The sequence below is a fragment of the Cheilinus undulatus genome, linkage group 12 (genome assembly GCF_018320785.1).
Source record: "Cheilinus undulatus linkage group 12, ASM1832078v1, whole genome shotgun sequence".
NCBI lineage: Eukaryota > Metazoa > Chordata > Actinopteri > Labriformes > Labridae > Cheilinus > Cheilinus undulatus.
In genome coordinates, this window is record NC_054876.1 from 34505366 (window position 1) to 34517621 (window position 12256).

General features: G+C 39.2%; 1 protein-coding gene across 2 annotated transcripts in view; it reads right to left on the reverse strand.

Moving 5' to 3' along the window:
• The window catches only part of nrg2a (neuregulin 2a), a 140105-nt gene that overhangs the window by 28631 nt on the left and 99218 nt on the right, over positions 1-12256 (reverse strand). For both annotated transcript variants that reach the window (XM_041801391.1, XM_041801390.1), the window contains exon 4: positions 283-403. In XM_041801391.1, coding sequence (XP_041657325.1) covers positions 283-403 — 121 coding nt within the window. The remainder of the gene's footprint in view (positions 1-282; positions 404-12256) is intronic.

Consider the following 12256-nt stretch of genomic DNA (forward strand, 5'->3'; position numbering starts at 1 on the left):
TGGAAAAGGCTTTTAATGTGAGGCTCTCCTGTACGCTAAACAAGACTTAAAAGGATGAGTGGAGCACCGCCTCGCTCCATTATTAGTGTTAAAATACACAACAGGTGGGTAGTTAGGCAGACTGGCAGCTTTTTCCTGTGATGTGATGCTGCTGTTGAACTAAAAGAGGGATGATCAAGTGCTTCCAAGTAAACAAAAAACTGAAGTAAGGAAATATTAGGGTTTTTAGGGTGACGATGGAAAACTTTTGAAGGTTCAAAAAAAAGAAATGAGGAAACTCACTTGCAGGAGAGCTGATTGATACCATGTATGAAGTAACAGTCGCCGCCATTCACACAGTAGGCCTTCTCTGTGTCGTTGCATCTTCTGGCGTGGCCTGAGCCTGGAGATAGCGTTGTGGTTACTATGAGAGAAAGCACAGAAAAACAAGGAGAGGGTTAGGAATGGCCCACATGAAAGGTTTTCAAAATGTTCACAGATGTTAAAAATGTAAGACAGTTTTATTCCTATTGTGTGTGAGAAGCAACAATCTGACAGTTCACAATATGCTCAAGATTTCATTCATGTTCATCCAGCATCCTGAATCTAAAAAATCTCACAAAATCTCTCCAGAGTTTTTGAGTAAGGATAATGGGCAGGAAGATTTGGTGATAGCGTAGGACTACTTTTAAGAAAATTTATGAGGAAAAAAAGGAAAATGATTGATAAAGTCATGGAGACAGCAAAAAAATTGGCTGTACATTTTATCTTTCATTATGTTTCACACACAAGAGAATAAATAACAGGCACATTAGAGAAAAAACATATGCAGTTGAAGAACACTCGAGCACTGTGACTGATTCACAGCTGAGGAAATGCTTGACTATGTACAGATTCAATGAGCACAACCTTCGAGAGAGGACACTACAGACAAAGCTGGATCCCCAAAGAGGAAAGACTGCAGCCAACAGGAGGTGGAATCAGAGCAGCGCTTCCTAACCACAGAGACAAGTCCTATAAATCTAAGCTATTGGCCATCCTTTACATCTTTCAGTAGGTTTAACAAATTCAAAACCAATAAAAACTGTAAAAAGATGCCGACTATGATCGTTCAGTTTTAAAATTCCTTGAAAGATAAAGTGTTTTTTTTCCACCCCCTGAGAAGTGGTTGTTTGGAGATAAGAGGTTTCTGCCCAACAGCAGCGAAGTGGCTGATATGAAAAACCCACCCATAAGATGAAAAATATTAAGTTGAACAAATGAATGATGACTTAAATGAGGCAAATTTAAGCGACTAACTGAAAGATGCACACTACAGGCAGTCCTCTTCTATCATGTTCAGTATACCATTCACTACGTATTGTGGTTGCTCCCCACAGCCAGGATATCTCTAACTGAGTCAGTAACTTCACTCATGCCGCAAAAGTGTCTAATGCCCAAAGAAAATCTGGGAAAACTCTGCAGATTAAGGGATTATTGTCAAATAATTTGAGTGGAATGAAAAAAGCTTTGAATGCTGACTTAAAACTACAAATGTGTTCAATCATTCAGAGATGAAATAGCTATTTTGGATTTTTAAGTTAAAGCAACTCATTTTCTTGAACTTCAGCTGTTCGGTCTTACAGTGCAGGTAGCCCCGGTTCCCCCCACAAGAGAGGAAGTGGGATTGTGGAAATCAAACTTATTTTATACAAACAGCTTGAAACTAAAGCAAACTGTCTCTTAACTCAACTAACTCCACATCTAGCAAGATCATCTTTAGAACCACTGAGACATTGTGACTTTGGCGCCTAAAATGGACTTGATTATCTTGTCGTGTCTAAACTAGCTTAAGCAACACTTGTTTCATTTGAACCTGGATTCATCTTTTATGTGTTAATTTCTGTCTTTAGAGCCCCAGCAGGATGAATAAATGATGATTAAAAAAACTAAATTTGTTGTTAAATTAAAGCTGAGTCATTGCACAAAAGGCTTTCATGAAATATGAACATTGCTGTTGTTTTCAGTGTGAAAGTCTCATATCTGGACAGCTTTATTCATGTAATACACTTGTACTCCACGACATCTCTTATTTTTCCATCCACAAGTGTAATTGTGTCTTAAGCAGTGTTGACACTATCTCGAGAACTTCTCCAGGCAAAGATAAATATTTCCCTGACGCAATGTAGGAGTTGTTTACAGCTTGACTCAGGTCCTTGGATCGGCCCTAAATGTCATGTACCTGCACTTAACCCCACCCCCTCAATGAACAGATCTAACGTGTTTTAGATCAAGTCTGCTTATCAGGGCACGAGTGGGGCCGTTTGAAGGGAAGGAGGCACCGAGAGAAACACACAGATGCATGATGGGGCCTGAGTGCATTTAAGATACCGCCACGTGAATATAACCGTGTACCTGCTGTCAGACGCTATCAGCACCTTAGAAAAGTGTGACAGTTTGTTGGTGGGGATACAGAAGTTTCCGTTTGTTAGATCTTCAGCGTCCTGATGCTTAGGTCATGCAGAATGATGTGACATGAGATTGCTGGAGGATTTGTTACTCAGATCTCACATATAGTCGGCTGTTTGCCACGGGGAGCAGATTTCACAACTTCCCTCTGTAAGAGTGTGTGAAGAAGCCGCTCTCTTCGGGTTAGAGACGTGTGCTCTGTGTTGTACAGAAGCAAGCTTCTGCTTTAGCTAAAACAACAGAGCTCAAATCCCATGCTAGTTAGCATAACAAAGCAAACATGAGGATGACATCAGTCTGCGCTTCACTCGCCAGAATTAGTCAGCACTCAAACTCCAAACACAATATTATAACTGGAACAAGAAACGCTGGACTATTTTCTACAATAAAAACCAAAGTGACAGCGTTATTAGCTGACAGCAAAACAGCCTCAACAAATCATGTGGACTTTATCATCTTTTAGAAATATTTTCTTCATTTCCCTATTGATGTTTTTGCATTACTTTCTTTATAGTTCCCCTGTTTTCCACTTTTCTTAATTTACTTTCTAGGAAACATGTAGAAATGTGTTCATTTTTCAATTTTATTAAAAAATCTCACAATTTTATTAAAATTTTTTTATAGACAAACTTGCCAGATATGAGATCAACACAGATGATTTTAAATTTTAGTGTAGACATTAACTCATAAATAAAAGTAAAAACTAAAAGACACACAAATGTGTCCCATGTTTATGGGAGGATTCGGTAAACCTCAGCCAACTTTCAATACAGAAGCCCAAAGCAGACATACACTCATACTAGAAGTCAGATGAGCTGGGTTTTTCAGGGCCAATATTGACACCAATTATTAGTTCATAAAATGGATGATAGATATTTTGAATTGATGCATATAAAAAGGCAACAAAATTTACCTACTGTGAGAAAAGTAAATTGTAAAAATATTGATCTCTAGCTCTGTCAACATGACAAACAGCACAGATTAACCCAGTAGCAGCAGGAAAACAGGAAGTGATGCCATTGGCTCACTGTGTCAGTGGCACCCAGGTCTCAGTGTTGATTGGCTAGTACTTGTGTGACATCTAGTCAATGGGATAATGTTGTGGGTGTGACGTTAGGTGAGACCCAAGAGGGTGAAAACAATGCCAGAGGAGAGGACACCTACAGAAGCTCCCTTTATTGAATCATTAATTTCATCTACTATTGGTAAATAGAAGGCCAACATTAACAACTAGACAAATGCCAAATATTGGCCTTAACAATTGGCCAGACTGACAACTGGTCTTCCCCTAACCTATATATATTATCCTTAATTTTTCAGTGTTAATGAGGTGTATTTTCCAGTTGTTTTCTTGATTTCTCATCTTATTTTCCTTGCTTTATCAGCGATGCAAGACTGGAAAATTATGGGGAAGTGGAGAAAAATTACATTTATGGATAAAATGTCAAATACAGAGTATAAATTGCCCCGTTAAATAAGATGCAGTCTGATTTGGGGGTGTGTCTTCCAGAGAGAAAAAGGTTTACATAGCTGTGTAAAAGTCTATAACATGCATGTCTGTAATTCTGTAAAGGCAGACTAAGATTACACAATTCAGCCAGATTTTGGCCTGACTTAATTGCTGCAGCTCATCTTCAAACATTGGGTTGGAATATGACCGCTGGGAATGACAAACAGTCTTTCAGTGTGACATATTTAACAACGCATCGAAGATGCTCTAAGACTCTGGTCTCTAAAATTGTTTTTTCCCGAGACACACCTGAGATTGAGACAAAATCTCAAGGCATGCTATATCCATATGCTTGCAAAATATTAAGTCATTGTATAGTAATAGAAATGATGTATGGCTGTACAAATTCCCACGACACACCTAGACTTGCCTGGTGTGCCTTGACACACCATTTGAGCAAGTCAGAATTTTTCTTGCATTGTCATCTAATTGACACTCTGACCTGATGTCAACATATTTTATCCTGAGGCCTTTCAATAGGACAGAATTAGCTCCTTACTTTGTAAAATGCTACCATCCCCAAAAGAGCTGGCCTCCCTAATGACCTGTGAACTTGCACACAGTTGTGGTGAAAGTGGTGATGTCAGCATATGATGAGCAGTCAGGATCTTAATTTTAGTGTGGCCAGGCTGTTGGCAAAGGTGGGACAACATTTTTGTTGCATAGTCTGACATAGTGAAGACATAAAAGGCCAAAAGAATCAGTGTCGTCTGAGCCGGCTTTTAGTACCATCTGATTTTGTCATTTGAAGTTTGCAATCCAGCGAGCTACACGGGTGGTTGTTAAGCTCTCAGCCTTGAGTGATAGATGTGGAGCACAGACCCACATCTCATCTGTAACTTGACTTTGTTTTGGAGGAATATATTCAGTCACATCAAGTTGCACGCAATGTGCAATAGTACTTGTAATGGCACATGTTTAGCACTTTATAGTTGGATGCAACCAACTTAAAGATTTACTTTTGGGCTTTTCTGCCCCTAGAATCAGGACAATGGGTAGTTACAATAACTAGGGTGAGAGAGAGCTGAGATTACATGCAGGAAAGGAGCCACAGGCTGGATCTGAACCCAGGCCACCCACCTTGAGGACAACGACCTTAACACATGGGGCACACAGACTTTACCACAAGGCTTTTGGCACCCTGCAGCATACTTTCTAGATCAAAACAAATGACTATAATGTAGTTTTTTTTAATTTCTCTTTATTGTGGACAATGAAAATATTCAGTCTGTTTATGTGAAAATAACACACAAACTTAATGGGCGCCAAAGTTCACAAAAAGCCCCTTAGAAATGTTTGCTAGTGCTATGTTTCTGAACATTTGATGGTACAGTACAATGTACTCATGTAAAGAAAATTAGAGAGAAGAAACTAAAGACATGGGCCTGTTTTTATCATTATTATTAATCATCTCATCAGTGCTACGGTATGAAAGCATTCATGTGGTTTTCACGCTCCGGTAGACATAAAGGTGCCCGTCTATCACTAACATCCACCCAAACAACGTGACTCATAAATCAGCAGAACGTCTGATGTGATGAGACATGCCAATATGAGCTCTGATTTAATACTGACCTTTCATTTCTGCACTTAAAAAGCTAATGTATGTGGGCTTAAGTCATAATCTGTCATGTTATTGTTGTGCTAAAGTTCCCTTAAATGATTTAATGTTCCCAGCATACCGCAGCGTCCATCTGCCGTCACTTCAAAACTTTTGCGAAACTATTTCCAGGTTTACCAGTTCATCAGTACTAGCTCGCCATCACACCTGACCCCTCGCTCGCAGTGCTGGCGTGTAAAACACCTCGTAAAAAAAGATCAGACAAAGCTGTCAGGGAGAAGGGACCTGAAAACATTGTAAAAAACCTCCTACGCTCAAAATAGAAGCCTTGTGCAGACTTCAACCGTAAAAACATGCCAAACAAAAGGGCGGCAAAACAGGCTCGATCTGGAGCAGAGGCCTATCCCAGAATGCACTAGTGGGTGGGAGGTAGGGAGGGAGAGGGAGCGCCCTGGACAGATCATCAGTCCTCTGAATACATACAAAGCTCACAGACACACGCACACAAACTGAAGTCCACCTGGCCTACATGTGGGTGGACTGCGGGTGGAAAACAAACGACCCGGAGAGAAGCCACACAGGGAGGTGGAGAACATGTAAACTTCACACAGAAAGGATCAAGGCGGGTATTTGAACCTTGAACACGTCCTGCAAGGTTTATTTGGCTACTAGTCATGCCTAATCTATTCCACTGTACTCACTTTTCTCCCTTCGTGTTCAGTCAAGGAGAAGATCAATACTTTAAACTAGTTTTTCACAACACAACACAGAAAGGCCTTTATCACCCGGAGTTAAGGATACATAGGCATTGAGATACTCTGCTGTAAACAAAGGACGTGACCTTAGGTAACAAAATGTAATTTTTAGGGCTGTGAAATTATGAAAATTATTTATCACAAATAATCTCAGGATCTCTGTGGTTTACTGTGACGAAACTTCCAACTTTTAAGTTTCCCTATTTCACATACATAACTGTTTTGGATATAGACCTGCTTTTATTTTGGAAGAAAACAGGAACTTTGGGTGGACTGAAGATTATGACATGAACCTAACCATGGAAAAAGGAACTTGTTATGGATTGAGAAGGAGTCACTATGACTGCAGGGAAACACTGCAGTGGCTTAAATAAAAACTTATGAAACAAACAATAAAGCATGTGAGTATTAATGATTTAAAATAATAATGCACTAATAATGGATCTTACCTATTTACAATGAATCTAATAATGCCGACAGTCCTAATAATTTAGCGTTTAATTTATTTTCTTGACCATCTGATTTGCACGTTTTAATGTATAGCTACTTCATTGTCTGTATTTTAATTGCTTCTCTAATTTGACAACATATCACTAAAAATGAGAGTTGCCCCTTTAATGATCAAGTGTTAATAAAGGTTGGCTGATTAAATTTTAAGTTTTAAATATTTCCTGACTGACTAGAACCAATTCTGTCTGTTTTAAGATCACAGTTTCTTTTTTATGTGTTGGTTTCATTGGCATTGACCTCCCTTTTTTAATTTTCTGTGATTATTAGAATTTTAACATAAAAAATCATACATCCCTTGGAAGCATTATGACAGAAATCTGGTTTACAATGACACAAGACACATTCACAGATGGCTTCTAGTTTTAATCATCAGCATAAATCCTTAAAACACCTACACTTGCACATCTCTATAGCTAGAAAAATCATTTATGTGAGCTGATGTACAAACCCACCAGCCAGATAATGTGATATGCTGAAAGAGACATCAGTCACCAGTGTTCTTCTGTTGTTGTCGAGTTTTCCTGCTGGCATCTGGGATATCTAGCTGATGAATCAACTAAGAGACTTTTTACCCCATTTAGACCTGATGCAACATTTCTGTGCATAGACTAGATGTGATGTCAGAGCGTTTTGGGTTGGTCTCATTGATGTGAATACAAAGACTGATGAAGAGCAACATGGTTCACTAACACACACATGAAGAAGGCAGCCAGGACACAAAAATAATGTTGGTTTTAATCTCTTTAGCCACCACACGGAAAGAAGTTGATCAGTGATGACTTGAGTCGTGTAATTGTACTGAGGCAGACGACAACAACTAAGAACTTCAATGAATTTAATAACAACACACATTATAATGTTGGCCGTAAACCCTCAAGCCAAGGCTCCATAATTTCAAGACTAGGATGATGCTGAATATCCTTATTTGATAAATGAGTTTTAAAAAGTGTTAACCAACATCAGAGCCATTTATTTACAAAATAAGCAAAGGAATCAAAATGTCTTCATGTGCTTAAAGGCTGAGAAATAAAGATTCAATTTCTGTGTAGTTCTTCAGAAAACCTTCAGGCTTTTTGAGAGGTTATTGTCAAACATGGCTCTGGTTTTAGTGGCTTTTTTACATGCAGCCTCAGATCTTAATGGGTTAAAAGGTAGAAGAAGTGACCAGTTAGACAAAGTGGTATCTTTTTCATAGTTAACATGTGAAAGGCATACCAGGGGTCTCACACCAAGAACATCAGTATCATCCCTATTTGTCACAGTTGGTGTATCTGTAATTGTAACCAGCATCTCTGATGCTACGTCATACTCTATAACAGGCACTAGTGATGGACAACGTAATGAATGGAACAATTCAGCCACGTGTCTCTCTTTTATCTTGAAAAAAAGACTTTATTTAAGACTTTAAATCAGTTTTATGATGCCATGTTTGTAAGCACCTTAAAACAGAGATAGACACCATCTCTTCATTCTGAGAAGAACCTCAGAGTTACAGTCTCTAACAGCTGCAGCAGCGCTCTTGTTTTGTTTTGCCATGCAGCTTGCAGGTGGAGAGCCCCCCCCCCCCCCCCGAACAGACAAGGATCATTTGCCTAAGCGACAAGCTTCACCTGCCTGCACTCAAAAACTTCAAGAGAAGCAGAAACACATTCCTGTGGATATTATTGTACCATCACTGCCGCAAAAACATGCCGACCACTCTCACGCTCAATTTAATGATTTCAAAGACACTACTAGAGATATGTGTCCATGATCTGCATCCGTTTAAAAACCTGTCTAACTCATTTCTAAGGAAAGATACAACTGTGGCATGAAAAATATTTTAAATTCAGTAATGGTACAATACGAAATGATACGATACAATACGATACAATATGATATGATATGATGTGATGCGATGCGATACATATTGGACTCCAAGAGCCACACTTATTCAGATGCCATCACAGCGATAAATAAAACACATTTAACCTCCTACAAGAAGAAGATATTTCACAAACGACATGTACTTTACATGCTTTTTACCAGTATCATAATTAGGTTTACAAATGTGGTATTACTGTCATTGAAACCCCTCCAAAAATCCATTTGAGAGCAGTTAATTATTAACTGTAACCCAGAGATCCCACAAACTGAGTGCCTTTCAGTCCTTTTTCCTTTGTGTCCTCCAGTTTCTCCCCCACAGTGAGGAGAAGTTCTCGTGTCTGAAGTATAAAGTTAATGTCAGCCCTTGTCCCAATAAGCTTAAAAGCACATGTTCACCTGTTCTGATTATTATGTCAAGTTTAAAGTGAGGCTACTTTGATTCGAGCAGCTGGAGGCCGGAGCGAGGGAATGGCAACTACACTGAGTGTCTATAAATCTCACATATGGACCCACTTCAAGTTTTATAATAAACTTGTAAAGCTTGACAAAAGTATGTAAAAACCCGCTGAGCAGCAGTAAAATATCAGGGCAGGACCCTGAGATGCCTCGGACTTATTGCTTCTCGTTTTCACCTGCTCCTTTCTCCAGCCTTTGGATCTGCTGGTGTGAAAAACAGAGAGAAGTCAAGATGAATGTCAAAGCATGAGTCAGCGGAAAATTTGAATGCGTTTCCATATATAAAGCATCAACGGATTTGTTTCCTTGCTTCCTTTGAAGGCTCACAATAGAGTTTAAATTTCTCCAAGAAATTTGGTTTGTGTGGTCAAGTTGTTGAAAAAGAATATTTTTCTAAAATGTGCTATCTGGATGTTCCAGTGCTGTTTAGCTGTAAATAATTCCTGTTGTTTATGCTTTTGCTTGGTGACATACCCACGTAGCATAATGTTTTTTTGCAGATGACACGCTATGTTGATGAGAGACAGTTATACACTATATGGACAAAAGTATTTGGGCAGATTGTGTTCCTGTGGGAATTTCTGCCAATTCATTCTGGAGAGCCTTTAAGATCAGACACTGATGTTGGATGAGAAGGCCTGGCTTGCAATCTCCGTTCCAGCTCAGTGGCGTTGAGGTCAGGGTTCTGTGCAAGCCACTCAAGTTCTTCTATAGCAAACTCATCAAACCATGTCTGCACTGGGGCAGAGTCATGCTGAATTAGAAAAGGGCCTTCCCCATCCTGTTGCCACATAGTTGGAAGCATAGCATTGTTCAAAACATCTTGGTATGATACCATACTCCACAGAACAAGTTTCCACTGCTCCAGTGTCAGTGTGATTTATACCACTCCATCCAACACTTGGCACTGGACTAGTGACGTGAGGCTTACATGCAGCTTCTCAGTTATGGATACCCATTCCATGAAGCTCCTATCGCAGTTTTTGTGCTTACATTAATGCCAATGGAAGTTCAGAGCTCTTCAGCTATGGAATCAGCAGTGTTGGCGACTTTACCACACCATGAGCCTTAGCAGTCGTTGACCCCGCTCTGTGATTTTATGTGGTCTTCTGCTTCACGGCTGAGCTGCTGTTGTTCCTAAATGCTTCCACTTTCTAACATCACTTAAAGTTGAAATTGGAATGTCCAGCAGGGATGAAATTTCACAAACCATCTTAGTGCAAAGGTGGCATCCATCACAATACAACACTAGATATCAGTGAGCTCTTCAGAATGACACATTTTGTATCCCAAATGTTTGCAGATAGAGACTGCATGGCTAGGGGCTTGATTTTATGCACCTGAGGAAATGGATCTGATTGAGACACCTGTATTTAATGATAAACAAGTGTGGCCAGATACTTTTGTCCATATATATCTCCTTCTTAATGGCTTTAATTTTGTATTCGGCCATCAAAAGGAGGTTGATAAAACTTTATTTTTCATTCGTACAAAAGTGAGTGTGCAATTTCAGTTTTTTGGGGAGCAAAATAGAAAACAGCTACGTAATGTGATCTAAGTGATTCATTAAATGTAATGCCACTGTACTGATCATCAAGCCTAAACTGATTAGGAGAGCTGAGCTGTCCTGCTTTGTCTTATTTCAAGGATTTTCCCGAAATTAAACTGTTTCGACATATTACAAGAAGTTGACTAATGCTTTTATTATCTTATTTACACTAGGGTAAATCTGTTTTTATCTCCCTCAGTCAAAATTTTATTAAACTCATCAAACTCTTCCAAAAAGCAGCCCTCAAGAAATTAAATCCAGAGACTGTATCATTCTAGTTTAGCATGCTTGCACTGTCTTCCAGTTTCAGAATTGATTTTATGTTTGTACTGATGACATTAAAGACATGAAAGGGTTATTCCCGCTCTATTTCGCTGACCTTTTAACTTTTTATGAACCAAGACACAGCCTCAAGCACAGTCCTATTATTTGTTCCACAGTCATGGCTCAGGACAAAAGGTGAATGTGCCTCTACTGCTGGAGCACCTGAACTGTAAAACAGCCTGCCAGAGGAAATTAGGCAAGCAAAATCGATTTTACAGTAGGTTTTAGGACCTTCTATTTTGGCATCCCCACCATCCTAATATCATAGCAGAAACTTTTTTTTGGTACCTGATTGTAAGTATCTCAGCTTTGACCGTCATTGGGTTGTTTTTTTGTGTTCTTGTTGCCTTGTGGTGATGTTTTATGGCCAGTACCAGGTAAAGATTTTAAGAACTTGTAAAGGTACCAGGTTTAAGAACCATACAATAAAGTATTATCATAGTTATAACTCTTAATGTTCATTCTTGCACACAGAGCTTTATTGTGTCATCATCAATGATTCACTCATGTTGTTTACAGGTTCAGGGAATTATTAAAGGACTTTCGAGAGATTTCTTAGTGAAATAAGCTTGCCTCTGTAATTTTTGTCCCTAAAGAACAGCTTGGCAAAGCAAAATCTGTTGTTTTTTTGGCATCCAGCACTGTTTTGTATATGATACAAAAACGTCCTGCTATTACAGTATATATGAGGTTGCATTTTTTCAGTGATGATGCTGATATTTACTTGTATGGCTAAAGAAATGTAGGCTTGCCAAGATGGGACTACAGCTAAGTGCTATGTATCTTAGTATATTTAGATGCAGATATATTTTGGGGCTTTATAAGCCTTTATTCTAGAGAGTAGGCCAGTCAGAAAACAGGGATGCAAGGTTGAGGGAGAGACATGCAGAAAAGGAGCCACAGACCCGCGGCCCGTGTTCATGGGGCGCAACTTAACCTCTAGGCTATCTGTGGCATACATCTTAGAAATGAAGCCATTAGCAGCAGCCTGGTTAATGAGAAACATCTTAAGACCAACACCAGTGGAGCATGCAGTTAGCAAAAAGCCTCTTGAGAAACTAAAAAACTACTGACAAGTCCTACCTACAGTTACGTGACAAGAATTGTTTTCCTGCATTGGAAAATCTAGATAGTGCATTAAGTTGGTCAACTAAAAAATTTGACCCAGTTTGTGGATTTGAAGTTGTGCTTTTGTGTCCAGTAAACACAGATGCTTCTTCTTTGCGCTTTCCTCTTGATGTTTCCACATTAAAAGTCTAGTTTATGTCCCAACTGCACGAAAGACCAACACAAAGAGT